The following is a 21,932-nucleotide window of genomic DNA, read 5'->3' on the forward strand; positions in this document are numbered from 1 at the left end:
CTGGAAAGATGGGTGCTAGACCAGTTGCTACTCCTATTGATATGAGTCATAAACTCTCAGCCTCGGAAGGGACATTGTTAGAAGACAAAGGAATCTTTCAGAGACTTCTTGGGAAACTTTTGTACCTATGCATGGCTCGGCCAGATATTGCATATGCAGTCAGTTGCATTAGCCAATTCACGCATGCTCCCCGAGACACTCATATGGCAGCAGTAGAGAGAATCCTATGTTATTTGAAGGGCTCCCCAAGAAAGGGTATTCTGTTTGCCAAGCATGGTCATATGAAACTTGAAGCCTACACCGATGCTGACTGGGCCGGAAACATTGATGACAGAAGATCTACTTCTGGGTATTGCAGCTTGGTGGCTGATAATGTTGTTTCTTGGAGAAGCAAGAAACAATCGGTTGTTGCTTGGTCTTCTGCTGAAGCTGAATACAGGGCCATGGCACATGGAGTTTCTGAATTATTATGGCTAAAATCATTGATGGGAGAACTTGGGGTTGAATATGACAAGCCAATGATGTTGTACTGTGATAATCAGGCTGTCATCAACATTGCTCACAACCCAGTGCAACATGATAGAACCAAGCATATTGAAGTTGATCGACACTTCATTAGGGAAAAGGTCTCTTCGGGTGAAGTCTGTCTTCCTTTCATCACATCTGAAGGACAATTGGCAGATTTTCTCACCAAAGGCATTCCCAAGGCAAAACTTCAGCATGATACCAGCAAGCTTGGCATGATTGACATCTATGCTCAGCTTGAGGGGGAGTGTAGAGAAGATGGGCCGAATGGCCCATAGGCTGTTTATTCTTTCTTGTTATTTATGTTTTTCTGTAATGGGCCTAATTCTGGGCCCATCCTGTCTATATTAAGTTCTTTGTAAATTCTTGCCCAACTAAGGGCCTCCTTGTAATTATTCAAACCTATCTTAATAAAATAGTGTTAGGGTGCTGAGAGAGGTTAGGTTCGAAACTCTCAGTCTCAGACCCTCATTGTCGAACTCTCAAGCTCTCCTCTCTTCAGTTTTCTTCAAAATGAAAATGAAGAACAAGGGGATAAAAACCGTCTACAACCAAATATTCAACTTGATTGACTACAGTTCCCTTCTTGCATACAAAATCCGGAGGATTAAGGCTATCTACAGTCAGAATTTCATCTAATTGACTACAGCTTATTGTGAAGAAAGAAGTGAGAAGGAAATCTTCTTTGTATCAAAAAGGAAAGAAAGAGATAAATGTATTATTGTAAATTTTCTCAATTGTATTTTCTTTTTTCTTCTCATTCTTGTACACTTGATGTAAAAAAAAATGCAAATGAAAAGTTCTTTTTTAAGAAGTACTCTATTGTTCTTTCCTTTTATTCTATGCATTCATTTCTCTAAGTTAGAATCAAAAGGTGTTCTCTACTTTCTTGTGGAGATGTAATTAAGGGGAACAATCCGTATAATACCCTAAATGGGCCTTACCCAAAATAATAAAAACTCAATTACTTGATTGAGTGAACTATGTTGCATGAGAATTTATTAAAATTTTCACACCAACACCCGTTGTTTCTAGTCACCACCCGTAACTACAACTGATCTGGTTGCTTGTCTTGATGGTAAAAAGGAACGAGTGGAGGCACTTGCGTCAGAGTTGCTATCCCCTGTTTTAGAATGAGAATATAGCAATCTCAACTCCTGAGAAAGTGCATCAACTTATCTTCTCAACTTTGCCAACTCTTCTTGTGTTTTGTTGTTGGTTTCATGCTCCACGATGTGAGTCACTTGTTTCTTCTTAGGAGGCACAATCCAAAGAAAGATCAAACTTGGGCTTTGATACCAACTGGCATAGTTCAGAAAAAAATCACATTTAGATAAACTTCAAAGAAAAGAATTAAAGTCAAAAAAGGGAAGAGGAACAATTCTTCACTGAATAATTAAGAGAATCAACAGAACTTCCTCTTCTAGCAATACTCTTCTCCTTTTATAGACTTCTTTTATACCCTTATGCCTCCTACAAGAAACTTCCTCTTCTAACAATACTCTTCTCCTTTTATAGACTTCTTTTACACCCTTATGCCTCCTACAAGAAACTTCCTCTTCAAGCAATACTCTTCCTTCATAGCATCTATTCATTCAAGATATGTTAAAGCCTCTATAACATGATCATAGGACATACAATGGGTAATGGAGTATTTTGTAGTGCATGACCTGACACCCTTTCTCTAGGTAATAGGAATGTCAAGGTCATCCACTCGATCATCAATGGGAATGAGAGTACCTAGTTGAGGTGGACTTACCTCCCATGAGTTTGTCAATGTTGGTTAATAGTATCTAAGAGCTCCACAACCTTAGAACACTATTGATCTCTATGACGCTTACGTAGGAAGACATGGAAAGGAACAAGATCCAAGATGGAAGATGAACCTAACAAACCTGTTTCTCCTCTACACAACTCTCCCTTGAAGAGAAGCGAGTACAAAGGCTCAAACTAAAAGAAAGAAACTTCCATAGAAACAAAGTAGGGACGAGTGACCAAATAAAAGCAATGATAACCCTTCTGAGTAGAGTACCAAGAAAAATGCATAAAATAGACTTAGGGTCCAACTTACCATGAGAAGAGGACAATTCATGAACAAAAGATCAGCCCAAGGACTCTCATAGTCATAGGAATGGAGAACAGAGGTAATTGTGGGAATAAGAGTTGATGGGAAAGTTCAGCATTCTGAAGGGTATATGATTGACCACATAAGTAGTTGCAAGCATAGCATCCATCCAAAACCGCTTTGGTACATCCATGTTAACATCATTCCATGTGCTACTTCAAGAAGGTGTCTAAATTTTCTTTCTGCAACACCATTTTATTGTGGTGTTAACATACAAACTACGGTGAAGAGATCCATGGGATGCAAAGAATTCATTTAGGTCACCATTGCATTGTCCAACTAGAATATTTGACCCTCTAAATGGAACTTAGTAAACACCATCTGTTGAGCCATAACACATGGTAGCATCTCTACATGTTCAGCCATAACACAAGGTAGTAGGACCCACTAATCTTAAAACTAAAAATTATAGTTACAATTTTGCATTAAATAAAAATGATAAATAAATAAATAAAAACTACCAATACAATATAAAATTAAGGCCCCGTTCACATTTCGGTAAGTTACTTACCCAGGTAAATAGACTTACCCAAGTAATTGTTTCTTAGGAAAGATTTATCCAAGTAAGTGCATTTACCCATGTTCTTTTATTTCCCATGTAAATAAGGCAATGACCATTTTATCCATAAAAATCCATTATTACAAGGGGCATTTTTGTCCCTTTCAAGTGTTGGAAACTTTCCCCTAAGGTGGGAAAGTTATTTACCCACCTAGGAGATGGGTATCACTTACCAAAGTAAATAATACCCAGGAAAATAAACTTTCCCTAGTCCCCACATAAATCTGAAAAAAGAACATGGGATTTTTGGTCAATAGGAATCAAAATCCCATTGACCAACTTTCCCCCCTCTCAAAATCCATAAAAAGAATGCCCCCTAAAAAAAAATCTAACCTCCTTTTATCCGCTCTCACTTACAAACTATTTGTATCAATAAAGAAATATCCCCAATATGTTACAAAAAAAATGGAAATTTTTACATAACGAATTGAAGATTTTGTTAATATATCAAAATTGAAATATCAAGAGATATTTAGAATTATTTTTATTCCATGATGTTTTTGTCCCCCTTGGGCAAGGGAAATTTTCAGTATGTTTCGGGAAATTGCTAACCATGGTTAAAACAATTCCCTGTATCTAAGAGTTATACCTTAAGAGGGTCAAATGAATGTCTAGTGATTTTCCACTATACCAAATTAATAAAGAAGCAAGATACAAAAAAAGCAAGGTTGCACTTAAAAGAAAAAAAACATAAACACACCACAGCGCCTTCATCAACTGCATGGACTGCTTCATCATCATTGCCAAATGTTTCAACTGTACCTACTTCTGAGATCATTGCCCCTGCATCTGCCAATGTATCCTGCAACAAAAATGCAGATGCACTTAAATAGCAAGTAAAACAACAATCATAGGATAAAGAAAAAGAGAAATACCACAAAGTGTACATGAAAATGGAGGTAATAGTAGCCTACCAAAACCAAGAACATGGAGATGATAATTAGAACCCAAACACATCTGAGAATCTAACTTTGCATGATGAAAAACAAGGACTTCCATAGTCCATATTTTTTATTTATAAACTCATACACCTAAAGAGTCTAATTTTGTCACTTGATAATGGTATTCATTGTGTAAATTAGCTGTTTTTTTGATGAATTTGTGTAAATTAGCTGTTCCTTTATGTCTAAACAAAGAGAAAAGGAAAATGTTACATAAAAAGTGTCACTGGAGAATCCATTAAGTGTTGGAATCCAATGCACTTCTGACCCAGACACTTCATCCATTTACTAGAGTCAATGCAACATAGGTACAAGACCTACTAGGAATTAGCAATTGAAAGAAAGGAATATCTTATTCACAACCCTGCATCTTAGTCATATTATGTAAATATGACAATTATCTTCCATTAACCATGATTAAAGATCATTTATTAAATTAAGAAGAAAAAAGGGACCCCACCATTGAGAACGTCTCATTAGAGGGGGCAAAAGAACAGCATTACAACTTACTCTGAAACATAGTTGTGACAAAATAAAGGCATTATCCAATGCTGGTCAAAGCTATCCAGGTCCTCAGGAGAGGGGTTCAAAAGTAGGCTGGATATGGACCAAAACTTTAGCATTTTTTGCACAAAATGAGATTTGAACCCATGTTCTCAAATTTGCTAACAATAGATTTTACCATTGCACCAAGAAATAGCCCCTTACTAAAAGACTAAATAAATTTCCAAGAAATTTCAGATAACTTTCTTCTAAGACTTAAAACTGAGAAATCACATGTCTATACACCATTTTTACTAGTAATTCTCTGCATGGCATCTTTTATCGTATTAATACATCTAAAGAGTCATTTCTTTCTCAGGAGCATAAAAAAAGTATTAACAATAAATATATAGGTAAAAGATCCTTCTCTATGAACAATATTGTATGCTTTATTTAAGTTAATAAAGACCATATGAATATCTTCCTTCTCTTCGTAAGAACTAACTGCATCTGTGACAGCACTCAAGATTGATTTCCCTTGTATATGATAGAATTTATTTATTTCCTTGAAACAATTGAATACCATCTGGAAGTAACCATTAAATAGGATAACTTACTAGTTTGAAATAGAAAGATTCAGTAGAACCTCTATCATTTTTGAAAGGAAAAGGCATCAAGCAAACATAAGGACAGAGGAATAGAAAGGAGTGAGGACTTTCCTTCAACAATTACAAGTTCAGTTATTAGGAACATGATCACACTTGTTCCTCCTTTAGGTCTTCTATAAGCTTGAACTAAGAAACCAAAATGAAATATATTATTCTTGATTCTTTTTCACAAATTATAATCTCAAAATCAATTCGTATAGATTTCTCTAGACTTGGAAAATTACTAAAGCACCCTCAGTAAATATGTTCGCTACTCCTTTAAGCTCAGTTTCCCAGAATTGGGCTCAATTCCGAAAGTAGTTGACAATGCTTTCAGTGAAAATAAATAGCAGAACAAAACCAAAAGCCAAATATGACATCAGAATTGAACCCCCGTAAAAAGGATTAGTAATCTCTCTGCAATGCTTTAACTACTCAAAAAACAAACTCACCATAACACTTACTGGCCTAAAGGCGTCTACCCACTTCAAAATCAGGAATTAACCCTCAAATTTTCAGAAAACAGCGAAATTAGACAAGAAAATGAAATTCAAAAAAGACATCATAACATATGCATATGCCGACTGAATTGCTGAAAAGATTTAACTGCAATAGAAGCTCTTAAATTAAGCTACAAATAATCAGAAAAAAGTTCAGCTAGATTTTCCATCAGATTGAAATGTTGCAACAATTCCTGCCCCCACCCCATATTTCTAGCAGACCAATGGTTATTACTTCTATATACAATCAACAAAATCAGTACCGGTATCAAGTATCAAGTATCAACTAGGACTACCGTTATATGTGCGGAACTTTTGAATTATAACAGAAAAGAAAGCGTACGAGAAGGTCATGATCGATGGGCGGAGGAGAGACGTCGAAGGGCAACGCAGAAGCAGTAATAGCAGCAACTGTGGCAAGAGCAGAGGAGAATGTATTGAGGCTGGCGGTCGTTGTGGAGAAGGGGAGGTTCTTCCCTATCTGAGAAGCGTCATTTGCAGAGTAAGGAAAGATCAAGCGATGGGGTTTAGTGGGAAGAGACAAGACAGAAGTGCAGCCAAAGCAAAACATGGCCACCATGGCAGACAGACAGAGTGTAAGCTGTAAGCAGACCGAACTAGTCCGCTGGTGTCAGATATCCGTTCACTTTTATCGGAATCCCTGCTGACTTGCGACTTGCGAGGTATTTTGGTGATTAGACAGGCCCAGTGGGGGTGTTTTAGGTGTCCGGCTTCTGCCTGCGCGTACCATTCACACAGCATGAGGGCGCGCCACGCGTCCTGAAAACGTATGCATACTTGAAACGTGCGAAGTGATTAATCGTCGTTAGCGAGTTCCTCTAATTCCCGCTTCCTGTCTCATCAGACTCCTTCAACTCTCACTCTCTCCGCACCGAACCGAACTCATCCTTTCCACACTCTCTCCCTTTCCAACCGGCAGCGACCAACACTGAAGAATGAACCTTCGTACTGTTCTCGTCGTTCATTTTCAAATGAACCTTCCCATCTCATTGTTCTGATCGTTCATTTTCATCTGCTCTGTATTTCTTCTCTCTCTGCAATTTGCATTTACGAAGCTTCAATTACTGTCAACACTTTACACTAGGACAAACCCAGAATGGCTCCTCTAAATCCTGAGGCACAGAGTTCGTTTCTAAGAATTCTGTGGTTTCCAACATCCCTTTTCCTATCATTCCTCCTTGTTCCCTCTACCGACAAACTCCATGTTCAACACCCTACTTCCTCTCTCTTATTCACCACCTTTACTTTAGTTCTTTACCTACAATGCCAACCTTTTCTCTCCCTTCCGTTGCCCCTGCTCAATCGTATGTTCACTGCGACGGAATTTTCTTCTACAACTCTTCAACGAGCGTCAGATCGTCTACAGCGCCTGAACAAGCTGTGGTCTCCAATTCTAACATTGTATTAACGGGATTTTGTCCAAGTCGCTCCCCTTAATTCTATATCGTTGTTGGGTTTGACAGTCGGCAGATGTTGATGAGTTTTCTTGATGAGCACTGTATGAAGGTGGATGAGAAGTTAAAGAGACCCGCAGTCGTAGAGGAGGAGGATTTGCCGTTGGCTTTCGACTTCCTCTATTTACCCATGGATTTCAATTTTCAAGTATTATTTGCTCTCTCATTGACTCATTATATATATCATGTGATAATGTGATAATATGACTTTTTCTTTGAATTCATTTTTTTGTTATGTTTTTGGTATTTTGATGAGTTGATGAATGGGTGCAATGTTAGAGCTCATTCATGTAGCTTGAGATGAATCAACAATTGGGACCCAGTAATGTCTGGAAGTAGCTGTAGCAAGCTATTCTAAAAGCCCACCTAAGGCTCCCACTGAGAGAGGGAGTACACGGTTTCATATCTGATGGTTTGTAAAACAGAGGTTAATGGAGCCTCTGGTTTTACAGTTCTTTAACCATGAAGGAAGGCCCCTCTCTAGGCGGTTTCATCTCTATAAATAGGACCCTATACACACAGACTAGCCATCCATCGGTTGAGAGCAACCGTGACTAGAGAGAAGAGTCTCGATTGTACTCTGTTTTTTCAGGTTTTACAGTTCAGCAATGAGCAAAATGTTCTCCGGTTCGTTTTCTTACAGAGAGGAGAGCAAAAGTAACTAAAAAAGCTAGAAGAGGTGTTCCTGAAGGTCTCTAATGTCGGAATAGAGCCATGGACGCCAACTTTATATCAATAGCTCAAGGTCGGTTTTATTTACTTCAGTCCATTTCTAGAGCAAAGAAAACTTCTATGATACTTCTTTCATGTTCAAAAGTCATCATTATATCTTACAATTGGTATCAGAGCCACTCTATGCTCTGAAACGGCGGAAGCTTTGCTCTTTTTTTCTCTGTTTCTGAAGGAATCTCAAACCTGAAAATCGCCGGATTCCAACTATTTCCAGCCGTTTTATTGCCGGAAAAGACCTTCTGGGTGGTCGTAGGTGACATTCCGATCGTTCGCCGACGACCGGCCGCCCTTCAACACCTGTTCGGTGCTACTGTGTTCGCTCAGTCGAGTGAACATAGTAGCACCAAATTTGGGTGAAGAAGGTGAAGCCTGAGGGTCGGGTTTCCGGATGACCGCCCCGCCCGACCTGGTAAACTTACGATGTATAATTCCGGTTTGACCCGTTTCCGACCGGTCCAACCCGGTTCGGTCTGAATATGGTCTGGTTCGGATCAACCCAACATACTATGACAACATCACAATTATGTGGCCGGTTCAAGGGGTTTTTGAACTCCGATTTAGCTGATATTTTGTGGGCCCCCACTAGACCCTATGATCCTATTATGTATGAAATTGCAGACAAAAAGCCCTTTGCATAAGGAGATATTAGACCGGTTCAGTGACTGATCTTCTGGTTCACTATCATATTGATGACTTCTTGAGGCCGGTTTAAGTGGCTTCCGACCTCGGATTGAGCTGAAATTTGGAGGGATCAGAGAGGACCCTATTGTATACTCTTTTTCAAAATTTTAATCAAAATGAACCTATATATATATATATGTATGTATGTATATATATTGTCTTTAATTGGACGTGTTTGTGAGGTTCTCCTCTATAAATAAGTCACATATTTGCATTTAACTACGATGGGTAGCGGATCGGCCCAACGGAAGGACGCTACTTTGAATAGTTAGAGTGGGATAGAAATACTAAATAGGGGGTTCTGCTTGGGGAAACTTGTAACCCAACGGTGATGAATTTACCCAACCGACAGAATCACTTACTTAGTCTGGACCATCGAGACCATTTATAGAATTATCGTTCAGCCCAACAGAGGAACAATATCCTACATCGATCTTGGGTCAAGACCTAATTAGAATTATGCAATGGTCTTGATGAGATCTAACTAATGATTACCCCATTTTTAAGTTAGATTATTGATATGTGTGTATTTTATGTGGCATGACATTTTGTATGCTATGAAACTTGTAGTTGTTAATCCAGCAATGGTTATTGGTTGTCTATCAGGCATTGAAATATTAACTAGTACAAACTTTAACAAGTGGAAAGACCAGATTATGATTGTTCTAGGGTGCATGGATTTGGATCTTGCAATTAGAACAGACAAACCCACTGAAATCACTAGTGCCAGTACTGGTGAGCAAAAGGCACTTTATGAAAAGTGGGAACGTTCTAATTGCACGAGTCTCATGATCATAAGGAGCACCATTTCTATTGCAATCCGTGGTGCAATTCCTGAAAAGGAAAGCACAATGGATTATTTGAAGGTAGTAGAAAAACACTTTATTGGCTCAACAAAAACATTGGCAAGTACCCTCATGATCGAAATGATCACCATGAAATATGATGGTCGCAGTGGGATACATGAGCACATTATGAAAATGCGTGACATGGCGAACAAACTAAATGGAATGGATATGGAAATATCCGAAGGTTTCCTTGTGCACTTCATTATGACTTTTCTTCCTGCACAATTTGGTGCCTTTAAGATCAACTATAATACGCAGAAAGAGAAATGAAAAATGAGCAAGCTAATCGCCATGTGTGTTCAAGAAGAAGAAAGGCTTAAGAGTGAAATGCTTGAAAGTGCTCACCTAACCACTAGACCACATAAGAGACATTTTAGGAAAAAAACTCAGAGAAAGGGCAAAGAAAAGGCTGTTGCTGCGGAAAGTGGGGATCACAAAGCTCGTTGCTTCTTTTGTAAAAAGAAGGGACACGTAAAGAAAGGTAAGAATTATGCCTTTATGTTTTCTGAATCCTATTTGGTTAGCGCACCTTCTAATCCTTGGTGGGTGGATACGGGCGCTACAACTCATGTCACGGTTTCTCTGCAGAGCTTTCTAACAAGTCAATGGCTGCATAAGGGAGAGCGCACCATAGTCGTTGGCAATGGAATAAAGATAGATGTTGGAGCCATAGGGACATATCGTCTCATTTTGGATACCGTCTTTCATCTAGACTTAGTAGATACACTATATGTACCTACATTTAAGATAAATCTTATCTTAGTTCCTAAACTTGATTCCTATGGCTTTGAATTTAAGTTTAAAAACAAAAGTTTTACTCTACTCCATAATTCTATTAAAGTTGGGTGTGGTGTGTTATGCGAAAATCTTTATAAGATTAATTTGCACCATATCTTTGTTCATGGCCCATATAGTTTGCATGAAAACTATATGGTCGGAATTAAAAGAAATCAAGTGAATGAGAAATCATCAATTCTGTAGCATAAAAGATTATGTCACATTTCTAAAGAAAGAATGGAACGTCTCACAAAAGATGGAATCCTCAGTTCGCTGGATTATTCTGACTTTGACATATGTGTGGATTGCATAAGGGGAAAATTCACCAAAACCACTAAAAGGGGAACCACAAGATGTGTAGAGTTATTGGAAACAATACATACAGATATTTGTGGACCATTCCCTACTCCTACTGTGGGAGGACACACAGATACTTCATTACCTTTATAGATGATTTCTCCAAATATAGTTACGTGTATCTGATTCATGAGAAATCATAAGCACTTGATGTTTTCAAGATATTCAAGACAGAAGTTGAAAATCAACTTAATAAGAAGATCATAAGTGTATGGTCTGATAGAGGAGGTGAATATTATGGTAGATACACTGAAACAAGCCAAAATCCAAGTGCTTTTGCCTTATTTTTACGAGAGCATGGGGTTGTTGCAAACTACACCATGCTAGGTACACCTGAGCAGAATGGAGTAGCAGACCGACGAAACCGTACTCTCATGGACATGATAAGAAGTATGCTGTGTAATTCAAGTCTACCTGAGAATTTATGGGGAGAAGCCTTAAAGACAACTGTACATATTCTCAACAAGGTTCCTACTAAAGCAATCCCTAATACCCCATATGAATTATGGACTGGTAGGAAACCCAAATTAGGGTATTTACGTATTTGGGGTTGTCCAGCTAAGGTAAAAGTGCATAACCCATAATCAGGTAAACTAGATCCCAAGACAATTAGTGGTTATTTTGTTGGTTACCCTGAAAGATCTAAGGGTTATAAATTCTTTTGCCCTACTTTGAATACTAGAATTGTGGAATCTAGGCAAGCTAAATTTCTGGAATTTTGGAATTCTAGTGAGAGCTCTAGATCTAGGCAAATCACCTTTCAGGAAAATCTAATGATCATACCTATACCAGTTATATAGGAAAGAGTTGTACAAATTGAAACTCTTGAGACTAATACACAAGGTGTCTAGAATAATGAAATTACTGAAAATACAGTGCCAGAAGAACAAATCCCACTTAGAAGATCTCAAAGAGTCCAGAGATCGGCAATATCAAATGACTATGAAGTCTATTTAAATGAGCATGAGTTAAATTTAGAAAATGATCCTGTATCACTTATTGAGGCCATCAACTCAAGGGAACCATCTCATTGGTTAGAAGCCATGAATGATGAGCTTGAATCCATGAAAAATAATGATGTCTGGGATCTCGTTGTTCTACTTGAAGGAGTTAAGCCAATAGGTTGTAAATGGATTTTTAAAACCAAACAAGACTCTTAGGGGAACATTGAAAGATATAAAGCCCGGCTCGTTGCAAAAGGATACACTCAAAAAGAAGGAATAGACTATACAAAGACCTTCTCTCTAGTAACAAAGAATAACTCATTTAGGATAGTTATGGCCCTGGTTGCTCATTTTGATCTAAACGGAGATCTGCATGAAGAATTCTACATGTAACAACCAGAAAGTTTTGAAAGAGACTGCAAGAAAAGTTTAGTCTGCAAATTAAAGAAATCCATTTATGGTTTGAAGCAGGCATCTTATGTTTTAGGCATTCAGATTTTCCGAGATCAGTCCCGTAGTATCTTGGGATTAACCTAGAAAGCATATATAGAAAAGGTGCTTAAAAGATTTAACATGCAAAATTGTGCTAGCACTGCTGCCCCTATGGTAAAAGGAGATAAATTCAATTTACTTCAATGCCCTAAGAACCAGTTAGAGCAAGAGCAGATGAACAACATTCCCTATGCATCAGCCGTGGGAAGTCTTATGCACGCATGTGTGTATACCCGTCCTGATATAGCATTTGTTGTTGGTTTGCTTAGAAGATACCAAAAGAATCATAGTATCGACCATTGGAAGGTAGCCAAGAAAGTCATGCGCTATTTACAAGGAACTAAGAATTATATGCTTATTTAAAAGCACTCAAAAAATTTGGAGGTAATAGGATATACTGATTCTGACTTTGCTAGATGTCGGGATACTCATGCATCTACCTCTAGTTATATCTTCATGATGGCGGAAGGGACTATTTCATTGAGAAGTGCAAAACAAACTACAAGAACTTCTTCATCTACTAAGCAGAATTCATAGCTTGTTATGAAGCAACTACTCATACCATATGGTTGCGTAATTTTATCTTAGGTCTTCGAGTAGTGGACTCGATTCATAGACCGATGAGGATTTATTGTGATAATGTTGCTGTCGTGTTTTTCTCAAAGAATAACAAGACAAGAACAGGGTCAAAGCACATTGACATTAAGTACCTCGTTGTGAGGGAAAGGGTTTAGGATCAGACTATGTCAATAGAACATATTAGTACTACACTCATGGTAGTTGATCCATTAACGAAGGGACTTCCACCCAAGCTCTTTTTGGAGCATGTAGCGCGCATAGGGTTGGTGGACAATTTTGATAAATTGGATATGTATTGAGTGTGATGATTCTTATTGACACCACTGCATGTGGTCACAATAAAGTTACTAATTCTGATAAACATATCTCTAATCTTTCTCTCAATTTAAATGTGTACACATAACATGAGACAGAGATATATAGGCTATGCTTAGGTTGTCTAAGCATTGTATGCAGTTTGTTCATATTGGTTGAAGTTGCTAACTCTATAACCATCAATGGTCTTGAGTTAAATTAATAGAAGTCAAGTGACTTTGATGATTTTAGATAGCCATTTCAACTGAATGGAATGAATACCCTTAGGTTTATCATACTGGGTCATTAATGGCCATATAAAGTAAACAGAAATATTCATCTCAGTTAAATGGGAGATTGTTAGAACTCATTCATGTAGCTTGAGATGAATCAACAACTGGGACCCAATAGTGTCTGGAACTAGCTGCTAAAATGGCAAGCTGTTCTAGAAGCCCACCTAAGGCTCCTGAAAGAATGGTAGGATCCATCTAATGGATGCCAAAAGATTGCGGAATGGGTGGGCAAATTTCAAAAATTTTCCTACCTTCTCTCAACTGGGAATCGTATTCCCTAAATTTAGAATACAATATTCAAGGGTCCTGCTTGAACCATAATCGAACCAGATCTGAACCAAAAGGAAAAGGGAGGATTATACCTGATCCGAAGAAGCAGTATCTCCCAAAGTTGGTGTTCACGCCCAAAGAGGACACCAAGATCCGCTTCTGCTGAAGATGACACAGTTGTAGGTGGAACGGAACTAACAGAGTGCGTCCTACAAACTGGATCCTTCTCAAGAACCCTCTGGAAACTCTGAGCACCAAATCTTTTACAGTCCTTTTGCAAGACTGATGTCAAGAATTGATTTCTTGATTTCTTTCTTCTTCAAAGATCGAATCTTGCAAGAAGGAATGGCGGCGGCTGGAGGAGAACTCCTAGGACGAATATAGCTGAATTGCTTCTCTTCTCTCTGGAGTGTGAATGAGATCTAATATCAATTCGCAGGATGCTTTCTTGCTTACAACCCTTGGTTCGAAATCTGATATTTTCTCTCTTAGGGTTTCTCCTCCTTTCTTCTTGATTAAGAAACCTCCTAATTAGGAGTTATCCCAATCCAAATCAGTATTTGGATAGGGGATGATCTTAATCCTATCTGCAGATTAAGTTAGCTTACTCCTGATCTTATCAGGAGGTTACCGGATTCAAATCTGATTTGAATTTGGTCTCCAAGAGTGGATAAGGTTAAACGCCCAATCCTTTTACTAACATTAATCTCAGATTCGCCCCATAGATGGGTGATCATATCAGCCCAACTCGAAATGGGCTTTTGGCCCATTAAGTGTTCAGTGCTTAACTAGTTTCCAATCTGCTGCCTAGTTGAGCTTCTTTGTATGGCGTGGGACCCAAGCATTGATCTACACACCGGCCACATGGGTTTGGCCCAGCCTTTATTACAAGGCCCAGCCGAATTCACTGAAAAAAAGCTCAATGAACCCCTGAGCCCATCACATGGACCCTATGGGCCCAACACTTACATTAAGTGGTCCCTGAGCCAAGCCATCTTATAAAAACCCAGGGATTGTGGGCAGGTGCAAGATTAGCCCATCAAGTACTATCCTAAATGGTCTTACACTTAACCTCTCAGCCCTTAAGGATCAAGCACTGCCCGACAAGAGATGACCTCTCCCTCGGCTGCAAGGAACAGTGACGCACTCTCCACTCACATGGATCCCGGGAATTAAAACCATTTGCAAACATTTTGAAACCGTACAAATATATATATATTAATTTTGCAAAAACAAAATTCCAACGATTGAAATCAACTGCCGGCAGTTTGGTTTCCACCAGAGAGAGTGCATTCCCGATCATTACCTTTGTCCGACAAAGGGGCTAATCCTGTCACTATGATCACCCACTCAGATGAATTCTCAGACTGCCCCAACATGCCCAGGTTTTGATCCCCGCTAAGGATCTCACTGATTGGCATATCAAAGACAGCCCGATCCGACACCTAGTGAAGTGTCATAATCGAGTCTAGGGGTCAGGTGTAACTTTTCAGTTTTTCCCATCTGTCTCCAAGGTCCAGGGCAATACTGGAAATCTGGTCTGGTTCAAGGATTCGAGTAACCCCATACTGCATGTGCCTTGGGTCTTACCCTAGTGGCCGAGACAGGCCATCCCAACACTTGGCGGCACACCAGTATCAGCCTTGGCAGGATAAATCTCCCCAGACTTATTCAATGGCTATGAACATTTAAAACTAACACGAGTCTCTATAAGTGTCCAGTTTTAGGGTCTTACACAGAATTATACCAAACATCATGAATCAAACATGCACTTTATTTATTTACACTAAATATCAAAAGTACATCAAATCGGATTGAAGCTAAGGACATACAAAACTGTCTAACAGCTCCCACTGAGAGAGGGAGTACATGGTTTCATATCTGATGGTTTGTAAAACAGAGATTGATGGAGCCTCTAGTTTTACAGTTCCTTAACCATGAAGGAAGGCCCCCATTGTGCTCTATTTTTTTAGGTTTTACAGTTTAGCAAGGAGCAAAGTGTTCTCCGATTCATTTTCTTACAGAGGCGAGAGAGAGAGAGAGAGAGAAAGTAACAAAGCTAGAAGAGGTGTTCCTGAAGGTCTCTAATGTTAGAATAGAGCCATGGTCACCAACTTTATATCAATAGCTCAAGGTCGGTTTTATTTATTTCAGTCTGTTTCTGGAGAAAAGAAAGCTTCTATGATACTTCTTTCATGTTCAAAAGTCATCATTATATCTTACATGCAAATGTAGGTTGAAGAAGGGTTACACCTTTGTTAACTTAACCAACGCTAACGCTGCATCTAGAGTACTGCATGTCTCATTGAATAAGCACAAATGGGAAGTGTTCAAACCAAAGAAGATTTGTGAGATCGCCTACGCCAAAATCCAGGTGATTATTATCGAAACTTTAAGATGAAAAGACCCCCAGAAAGCCAAATCCATGTGTTTCGATGTTGGATATAGCTCTCTTCCATGTGTTTGGGTCTCTTCCCTCTCTAATGATCTCCCTCCCTTCCTCATTGCTCTGATAAAGCATTTTCAAAAGTAGACGTTTGTGTGCAACTTGGAAGGTGGGGAGATGGGTGGATTCGTTTCCTGAATTTATGGCCCATTTCTTCTTAACGATGCTACCATACAGGATGACGAGGCAGACCTACTAGTGTTGTAGCTGTCATCTACTATGCGTTGTCCCCCCTTGTTCAGCCATTCCGGAACTGTCTGCAAACTCTGTTCGTAAGGATAGGGAATGACCATGGCTGGAAATGAGATGAATCCGCTCCAAGGAGGTTTGCATGGAGATAGGAAGGTGAGGAGTCTGACGAGAGAGGAGGCGGGATTGAGAAACTCGCTAACGAGGATTAATCACTTTGCCACTTGGGATTTCCTACTCACTTTTCCTACCCATTCTCTAGTCTCTACCCGCCATGAATTGGAGCTTGATGTGGGGTGACCCAACCCAGCCAATTCGAGGCTGGGAGGCCCAACCCGCGAACGCCAAAGTAGGGAACGGGATCCGCTACAGTTGGGGTTACCTTGCTCCCTTCATACGGAACCAACCACAGTGCTATCACATGGTCCTGCCAGAACCGCTGGCAGCCCCTATTAGACAGTGTATGCCCTTAGCTCCAATTAGCATGATGTACATTATGACATTTATTGTAAATGAATAAAGTACATATTTGATTCATGTTATTATGGTGTGTTTCTGTGTAATACCCTTAAACTAGACATATATGAGACTCGTGTTAGTTTAAAATCTTCACAGCCATTGGATAGATCTGGGGAGATTTATCCTGCCAAGGCTGACAATAGTGTACTGCCAAGTTGGTTGGGGTGGTTTGTCTCAGTTTCCAGAGTGAGACCTGAGGTACATGCAATATGGGTTTTCTTAAAACCCTGAATCAGACCAAAATTCCAGTATTGCCCTAGACCTTGTAGATAGATGGGCAAAACTGGAATGTTACACCTGACCCCTATACTCAATTATGATACTGCACTAGGTGTCGGATTAGGCTATCTTCGATATGCCAATCAGTGAGATCCTTAGAGGGGATCAAAACCTGGGTATGTTGGGACAGTCCAAGAATTCATCTAAGTGGGTGATCATAGTGACAGGATCAACCCCTTTGTCGGATAAAGTGAATGACCGGGGATGCAGTCTCTCTGATGGGAACCTAAACTGTCGGCAGTTGATTTCAATCGTTGAAATTTGTTTTTACAAAATATATATATATATATATATATATATATATATATATATATATATATATATATTATGGTTTCAAAATGTTTTCAAATGGTTTTAATTCCCGGGATCCATGTGAGTAGAGAGTGTAGCACTGTACCTTGCAGCCGAGGGCGAGATTCTCTCTTGTCGGGCAGTGTTTGATCATTATAGGCTGAGAGGTTAAGTGTAAGACCATTGAGGGTTATACCTTATGGGATAATTTGGCATCTGCCCACTGTCCTTGGGCCATCAAAGTTGGTTGGACCCAATGACCATTTAGTGTAAATGTTGGGCCCATTAAGAGCCCATAGTGATGGACTCAGGGGTTCACTGTATTCGGCAGTGAATTCGGCCATTCCTTGTAACGGAAGCTAGGCTGAACCCATGTGGCTGATGTGTAGATCAATGATAGGGTCCCACGCCATACAAAGAGAGCCAAGCTAGACAACATTGAAGTGGAAGTGAGCCTAGAAGCTTAATGGACCTAAAAAGCCCATTTTGAATTGGGTTAATTAGATTAATTAAATAGGAGTGGATCTGGGATTTGAATCAGCAGATAAGATAAAGGATTATCCTTATCCACTTAAATAGTCCAGATCCAAATAAAGATTTGGATTAAAGGAACTCCTAATTTGATTAGGAAGGTTGATCTTTATCTGCAGATAAGATAAGGGCTTATCCTTATGATTTAAAGAGTCCAGATCCAAATAAAAGATTTGGATTAGGAAACTCCTAATGGGATTAGGAAGTTGTCTCTTTAAGGCTATAAATACAGAGAGAAGACAACAAAGTTAGACTATTCTTGCCTTCTATTCTATTCTTCCTGCTCTTGCCGCCCACCCTGTTCGATCTCCAGTTCTTGGATTGCATCAATATTGGATCTTGATATTGTTTCTTGCTATAAGAAACAATCTAGAAGTTGTGCTCACTGTCCTATTCGATTCTTGCTGAAGAATCACTAGTTCTTGGTGAAGAACTACCTGCTGATCCTGCCTCACCCTAAGTTGTGTCATATTCAGTGGGTGGAGGATTTCGTACCCTCTTTGGGCGTGAACACCTTTATTGGGAGGAACATTCTTGCATGGATTCCGTATCAGGTATATCCCTCCCTTATTATGGTTTCAGATTTGGTCCAGTTTGATTACAAGAACGAACCTTAAAAATGTAGTTTTTTAAATTGGGAATAGGATTCTCGGATGGGAGTAAAGAAATTTTTGAAATTTCGCCCAACCTTCCTGTAGGGTTCGGCCATCCATATGATGGATCTCCCACCCCATATGAGGGATCTCCCACCCCTTCAGAACTGCTGGCAGTCCCCGTACGGCTCACATCTCAGGCGTTCATCTCCACCTACCTCCAGGCAAGTCAAGTATAAATAGGGGTGCCCCCCTCCAGGTAATGGGGACTCCGCCTTGGGTTCTCACCCGGGGTCCTCTGATGAGCTCCTGTCTTCTAGTAGAGATAGGATATCTACCTCCAACTTCTACCGTACTCAGAGACCACCCCGCCTTGGTCTTGACAACATCCCCTCCGAGCCCTCAAAGCCTTCGACCTGCCCCCAATGTGACCACCCCGCTGGGGAGTCAACGCAGCCAGGCCGGCACAGGTCCTCCACCCAGTCGGCCATGCACAACGGGCCGAGCCCTCAGAATCTGGGAGCAGTCGCTCGGCCGACCCGCGCTCCAGCACTTTCATGTCCCTCCACTGAAGGGAGGATAATTCCGGACCCCTCAGCCGGAGAGGGGGGAACTCTAGACCTCCTAGCAGAAGAGAGGAAGAATCAGGACAACCACCAACCCTCCGAGTAACATCATTGATGCCGGAGGACCAACTCGAGGAACGAAGGCTGGCTTCGTTACCACCCTAGCGCTCACTCCAGAGCCGAGGGTCGGCATTGAGCCTCTTCCCCTCACGTCATGGGCCTCCGAAACGTCATGAACGACCGTTGCGCTAGGTGCGAGGCACATGGCCTCGGCTCCAAGCATACTAGCATTCGCATCGAACACCCTTGCACCCGTGAAGGTCGGGGTAGTGCCTAGGTCAGGCCCAACCCCATGTATGCCAAGCTCCGAGCTGAGCTTGATGCAGTCAAGACCGAACTCAAGCAGGTCAAGGAGGGCCGAACCGACACCTCGGCCGGACAAAGCTCTTGCCAAGGCAGAATGGATGCTTTCTCCCCAGATATCATCGCCGAGCCTCTATCCCCGAACTTCAAGGCCCCCACCTTGGAGATGTATGATAAGAACTTTGACCTGGATGACCACCTGGAGAGCTTTAGGGCACTCATCCTTTATGGGTACTCCGATGCCTTGACGTGCCAAACTTTCCAGGCAACCTTCAAGGGAGCCGCCCGGCGATGGTTTTCAAGCCTCCCACCTCGATCCATCAATTTGTGGGAACAATTTTCCAGCATGTTCCTCACATGCTTTATCAACAGTCGGCGTCCTCAGAAGAGCGTTGTCTCGCTGATGACTGTCAAGCAGAAGCAAGGAAAAAGCCTGCAGTCATACATTGAACGCTGCAAGAAAGAAGAACTGGAGGTCTGTAATCTTGACCCCCTGGTCTCCATGCATGCTGCTATCAGCGGACTCCTACTCGGCTCGGCCCTCAAATGCCCCGTGGCCAAGAGCCAACCGAAGACGAAGCTGGAGTTCTTGGAAAGGGCCCAAAAATACGTTGTAGTTGAGGAGGCCTCGACCACGGATGCCTAGGAGAGGGGCACGAAGCACTGGGATGGAGCCCCCGAGAAGAAGAGAAAGAACAGAGATCTGAGCCGTAACAACAACAAAAAGCCTTTGGCCTCGGCCTTGGCCTACAACCAATACACACTACTCAACTCCACCTGCACGCAGATTCTGATGTAGATCGGGTAGGAGAAATTTATGAAGTGGCCTGAGAAGTTGAAGAAGAACACCCGTCGGGGGAATCCTAAGAAGTACTACAAGTTTCACTAAGGCACAGGCCACGACATTGAGGACTATTACGATCTCGAGAACGAGATAGAGTCCCTCATTCGTCCGGGGCACCTCAAGCAGTACGTCGGGGCCAAGGCTGGCACCTCATCCCCTCAGCAGCAGTAGTAGCAAGTAGTAGGCGTCATTGACGTCATAGTGGGAGGCACGGCCTCAGGTGGAGCCTCAGCTTTGGCCTGCAAAGCCTACGCTAGGCAGCTGAGTGTCCAGGGGCCAGCCCCCAAGAAGTTGAAATGAGAAGCTCTCTCCTTCACAGACGAGGACCTAAAAGGGGTAGCAATCCCCCATGATGACGCATTGGTGGTTTCGGCCATCATTGCAAATTTTGTAGTCAAGAGTATCATTGTAGATAGCGGCTCCTCCGTCGATATCCTCTTCTATGAAGCCTTAGAGGAGATGAAGATAGCTCTAGAGTGCCTTCAGCCAGTAGATGCCCCCACTTGTCGGCTTCTCCGACAGCATCATCAAGTCAGAGGGCAAGATCTCCGTACCAGTCACGATAGGGACGGAGCCCCAACAAGTGACGGGGATGATAGAATTCTTGGTCATGAAGATCGGCTCTCCCTACAATGCTATCATAGGATGACCGACCCTCCATGCACTCTGGGTAGCCATCTCCTCTTACCACCTCGCCCTGAAGTTCCCTACCGAGCACGGCATCAGGGTTGTTTGTGGGGATCAACACGCCACCTGCCACTTGAGGGCCTCAACCTCAGAGAGGAGCCAACGAGTCGAGGCCAACCGGTCAAGGACCTCGTCTCGGTTCCCCTAGACGAAGACGAGCCCGATAAGACCGTCCGCGTTGGTTCCAACCTTCCCCCCGAAGGCCTGTCCGAATTGGTAAGTTTCCTCAAACTCAATTCCGACGTCTTTTCTTGGGCCGCCACTGATATGCACGGAATTGACCCTTTGATCATTACACACAATTTGAGCGTGTACCCGAGCTCTAGACCAGTTCGGCAGAAGAGGAGGAACTTTGCATCAGAGCGTTGGTAGGCCATAGAGGAGGAAGTTGAAAAGTTACTTGACGTTGACTTCATTCGAGAGACCTTAATCGATTCTGCCACAAGGACAGTTTTCCTTTACCAAGGATAGGCCGCCTCGTCGACGCCACTGCAGGTTACGAGCTACTCAGCTTCATGGACTTCTTCTTCGGATACAATCAAATAAAGATGCATTTAGATGATGAAGAGAAGGCCTCGTTCATCACAGAGCATGGCATGTACTGCTATCGTGTGATGCCTTTCAGCCTCAAGAATGCTGGAGCCACTTATCCGCACATTGTCAACAAAGTGTTCAAAAACTAGATAGGGAAGAATGTCGAGGCCTATGTGGACGATATGGTAGTAAAGAGCCTGAAGGCCGAGGCTCACGTCTTGGACCTAGTCGAGACCTTCAACACCTTGCGAAGGTATAATATGAAGCTCAACCCCAGCAAGTGTGCCTTCGGCGTTACCATGGGCAAGTTCCTAGGTTTCGTCGTCACTCAGAGAGGAATTGAGGCTAATACAGAAAAGATACAAGCCATCCTAGACATGGCTCCCCCACAGACGGTGAAGGAGACCCAAAAACTCACCGGCCAGATAGCTGTTCTCAATTGCTTCATGTCAAAATCCGCAGACCATTGTCTGCCCTTCTTCTGTGCCATCAAGAAGTTGAAGGAGTTCCAATGGACGAAAGAATGCTAGCACGCCTTCGACGAGCTCAAGGCCTACCTCGCCTCGCC

At 41.5% G+C, this 21,932-nt stretch overlaps 3 protein-coding genes across 3 annotated transcripts in view; 2 read left to right on the plus strand and 1 right to left on the minus strand.

Moving 5' to 3' along the window:
• Positions 1-6,445, minus strand: part of LOC104605774 (Glycine cleavage T-protein family) — a 72,033-nt gene extending 65,588 nt beyond the window's left edge. The window contains exons 1-2 of the mRNA XM_010270662.3: positions 6,124-6,445; positions 3,910-4,011 (exon numbers count right to left, since the gene is read on the minus strand). Coding sequence (XP_010268964.1) covers positions 3,910-4,011; positions 6,124-6,360 — 339 coding nt within the window. The 5' untranslated portion in view covers positions 6,361-6,445. The remainder of the gene's footprint in view (positions 1-3,909; positions 4,012-6,123) is intronic.
• A 2,807-nt stretch (positions 6,446-9,252) lies between these two features.
• LOC104605861 (uncharacterized) lies at positions 9,253-9,786 on the plus strand. Its single transcript, XM_010270797.1, has one exon. The coding sequence runs from the start codon at positions 9,253-9,255 to the stop codon at positions 9,784-9,786; it is 534 nt and encodes a 177-aa protein (XP_010269099.1).
• A 9,610-nt stretch (positions 9,787-19,396) lies between these two features.
• Positions 19,397-19,945, plus strand: LOC148803000 (uncharacterized). Its single transcript, XM_088888086.1, has one exon. The coding sequence runs from the start codon at positions 19,397-19,399 to the stop codon at positions 19,943-19,945; it is 549 nt and encodes a 182-aa protein (XP_088744212.1).
• Positions 19,946-21,932: the final 1,987 nt, after the last annotated feature.

Source organism: Nelumbo nucifera, chromosome 1 (assembly GCF_055504915.1).
Source record: "Nelumbo nucifera cultivar China Antique chromosome 1, China Antique-T2T, whole genome shotgun sequence".
In the NCBI taxonomy this organism is placed as follows: domain Eukaryota; kingdom Viridiplantae; phylum Streptophyta; class Magnoliopsida; order Proteales; family Nelumbonaceae; genus Nelumbo; species Nelumbo nucifera.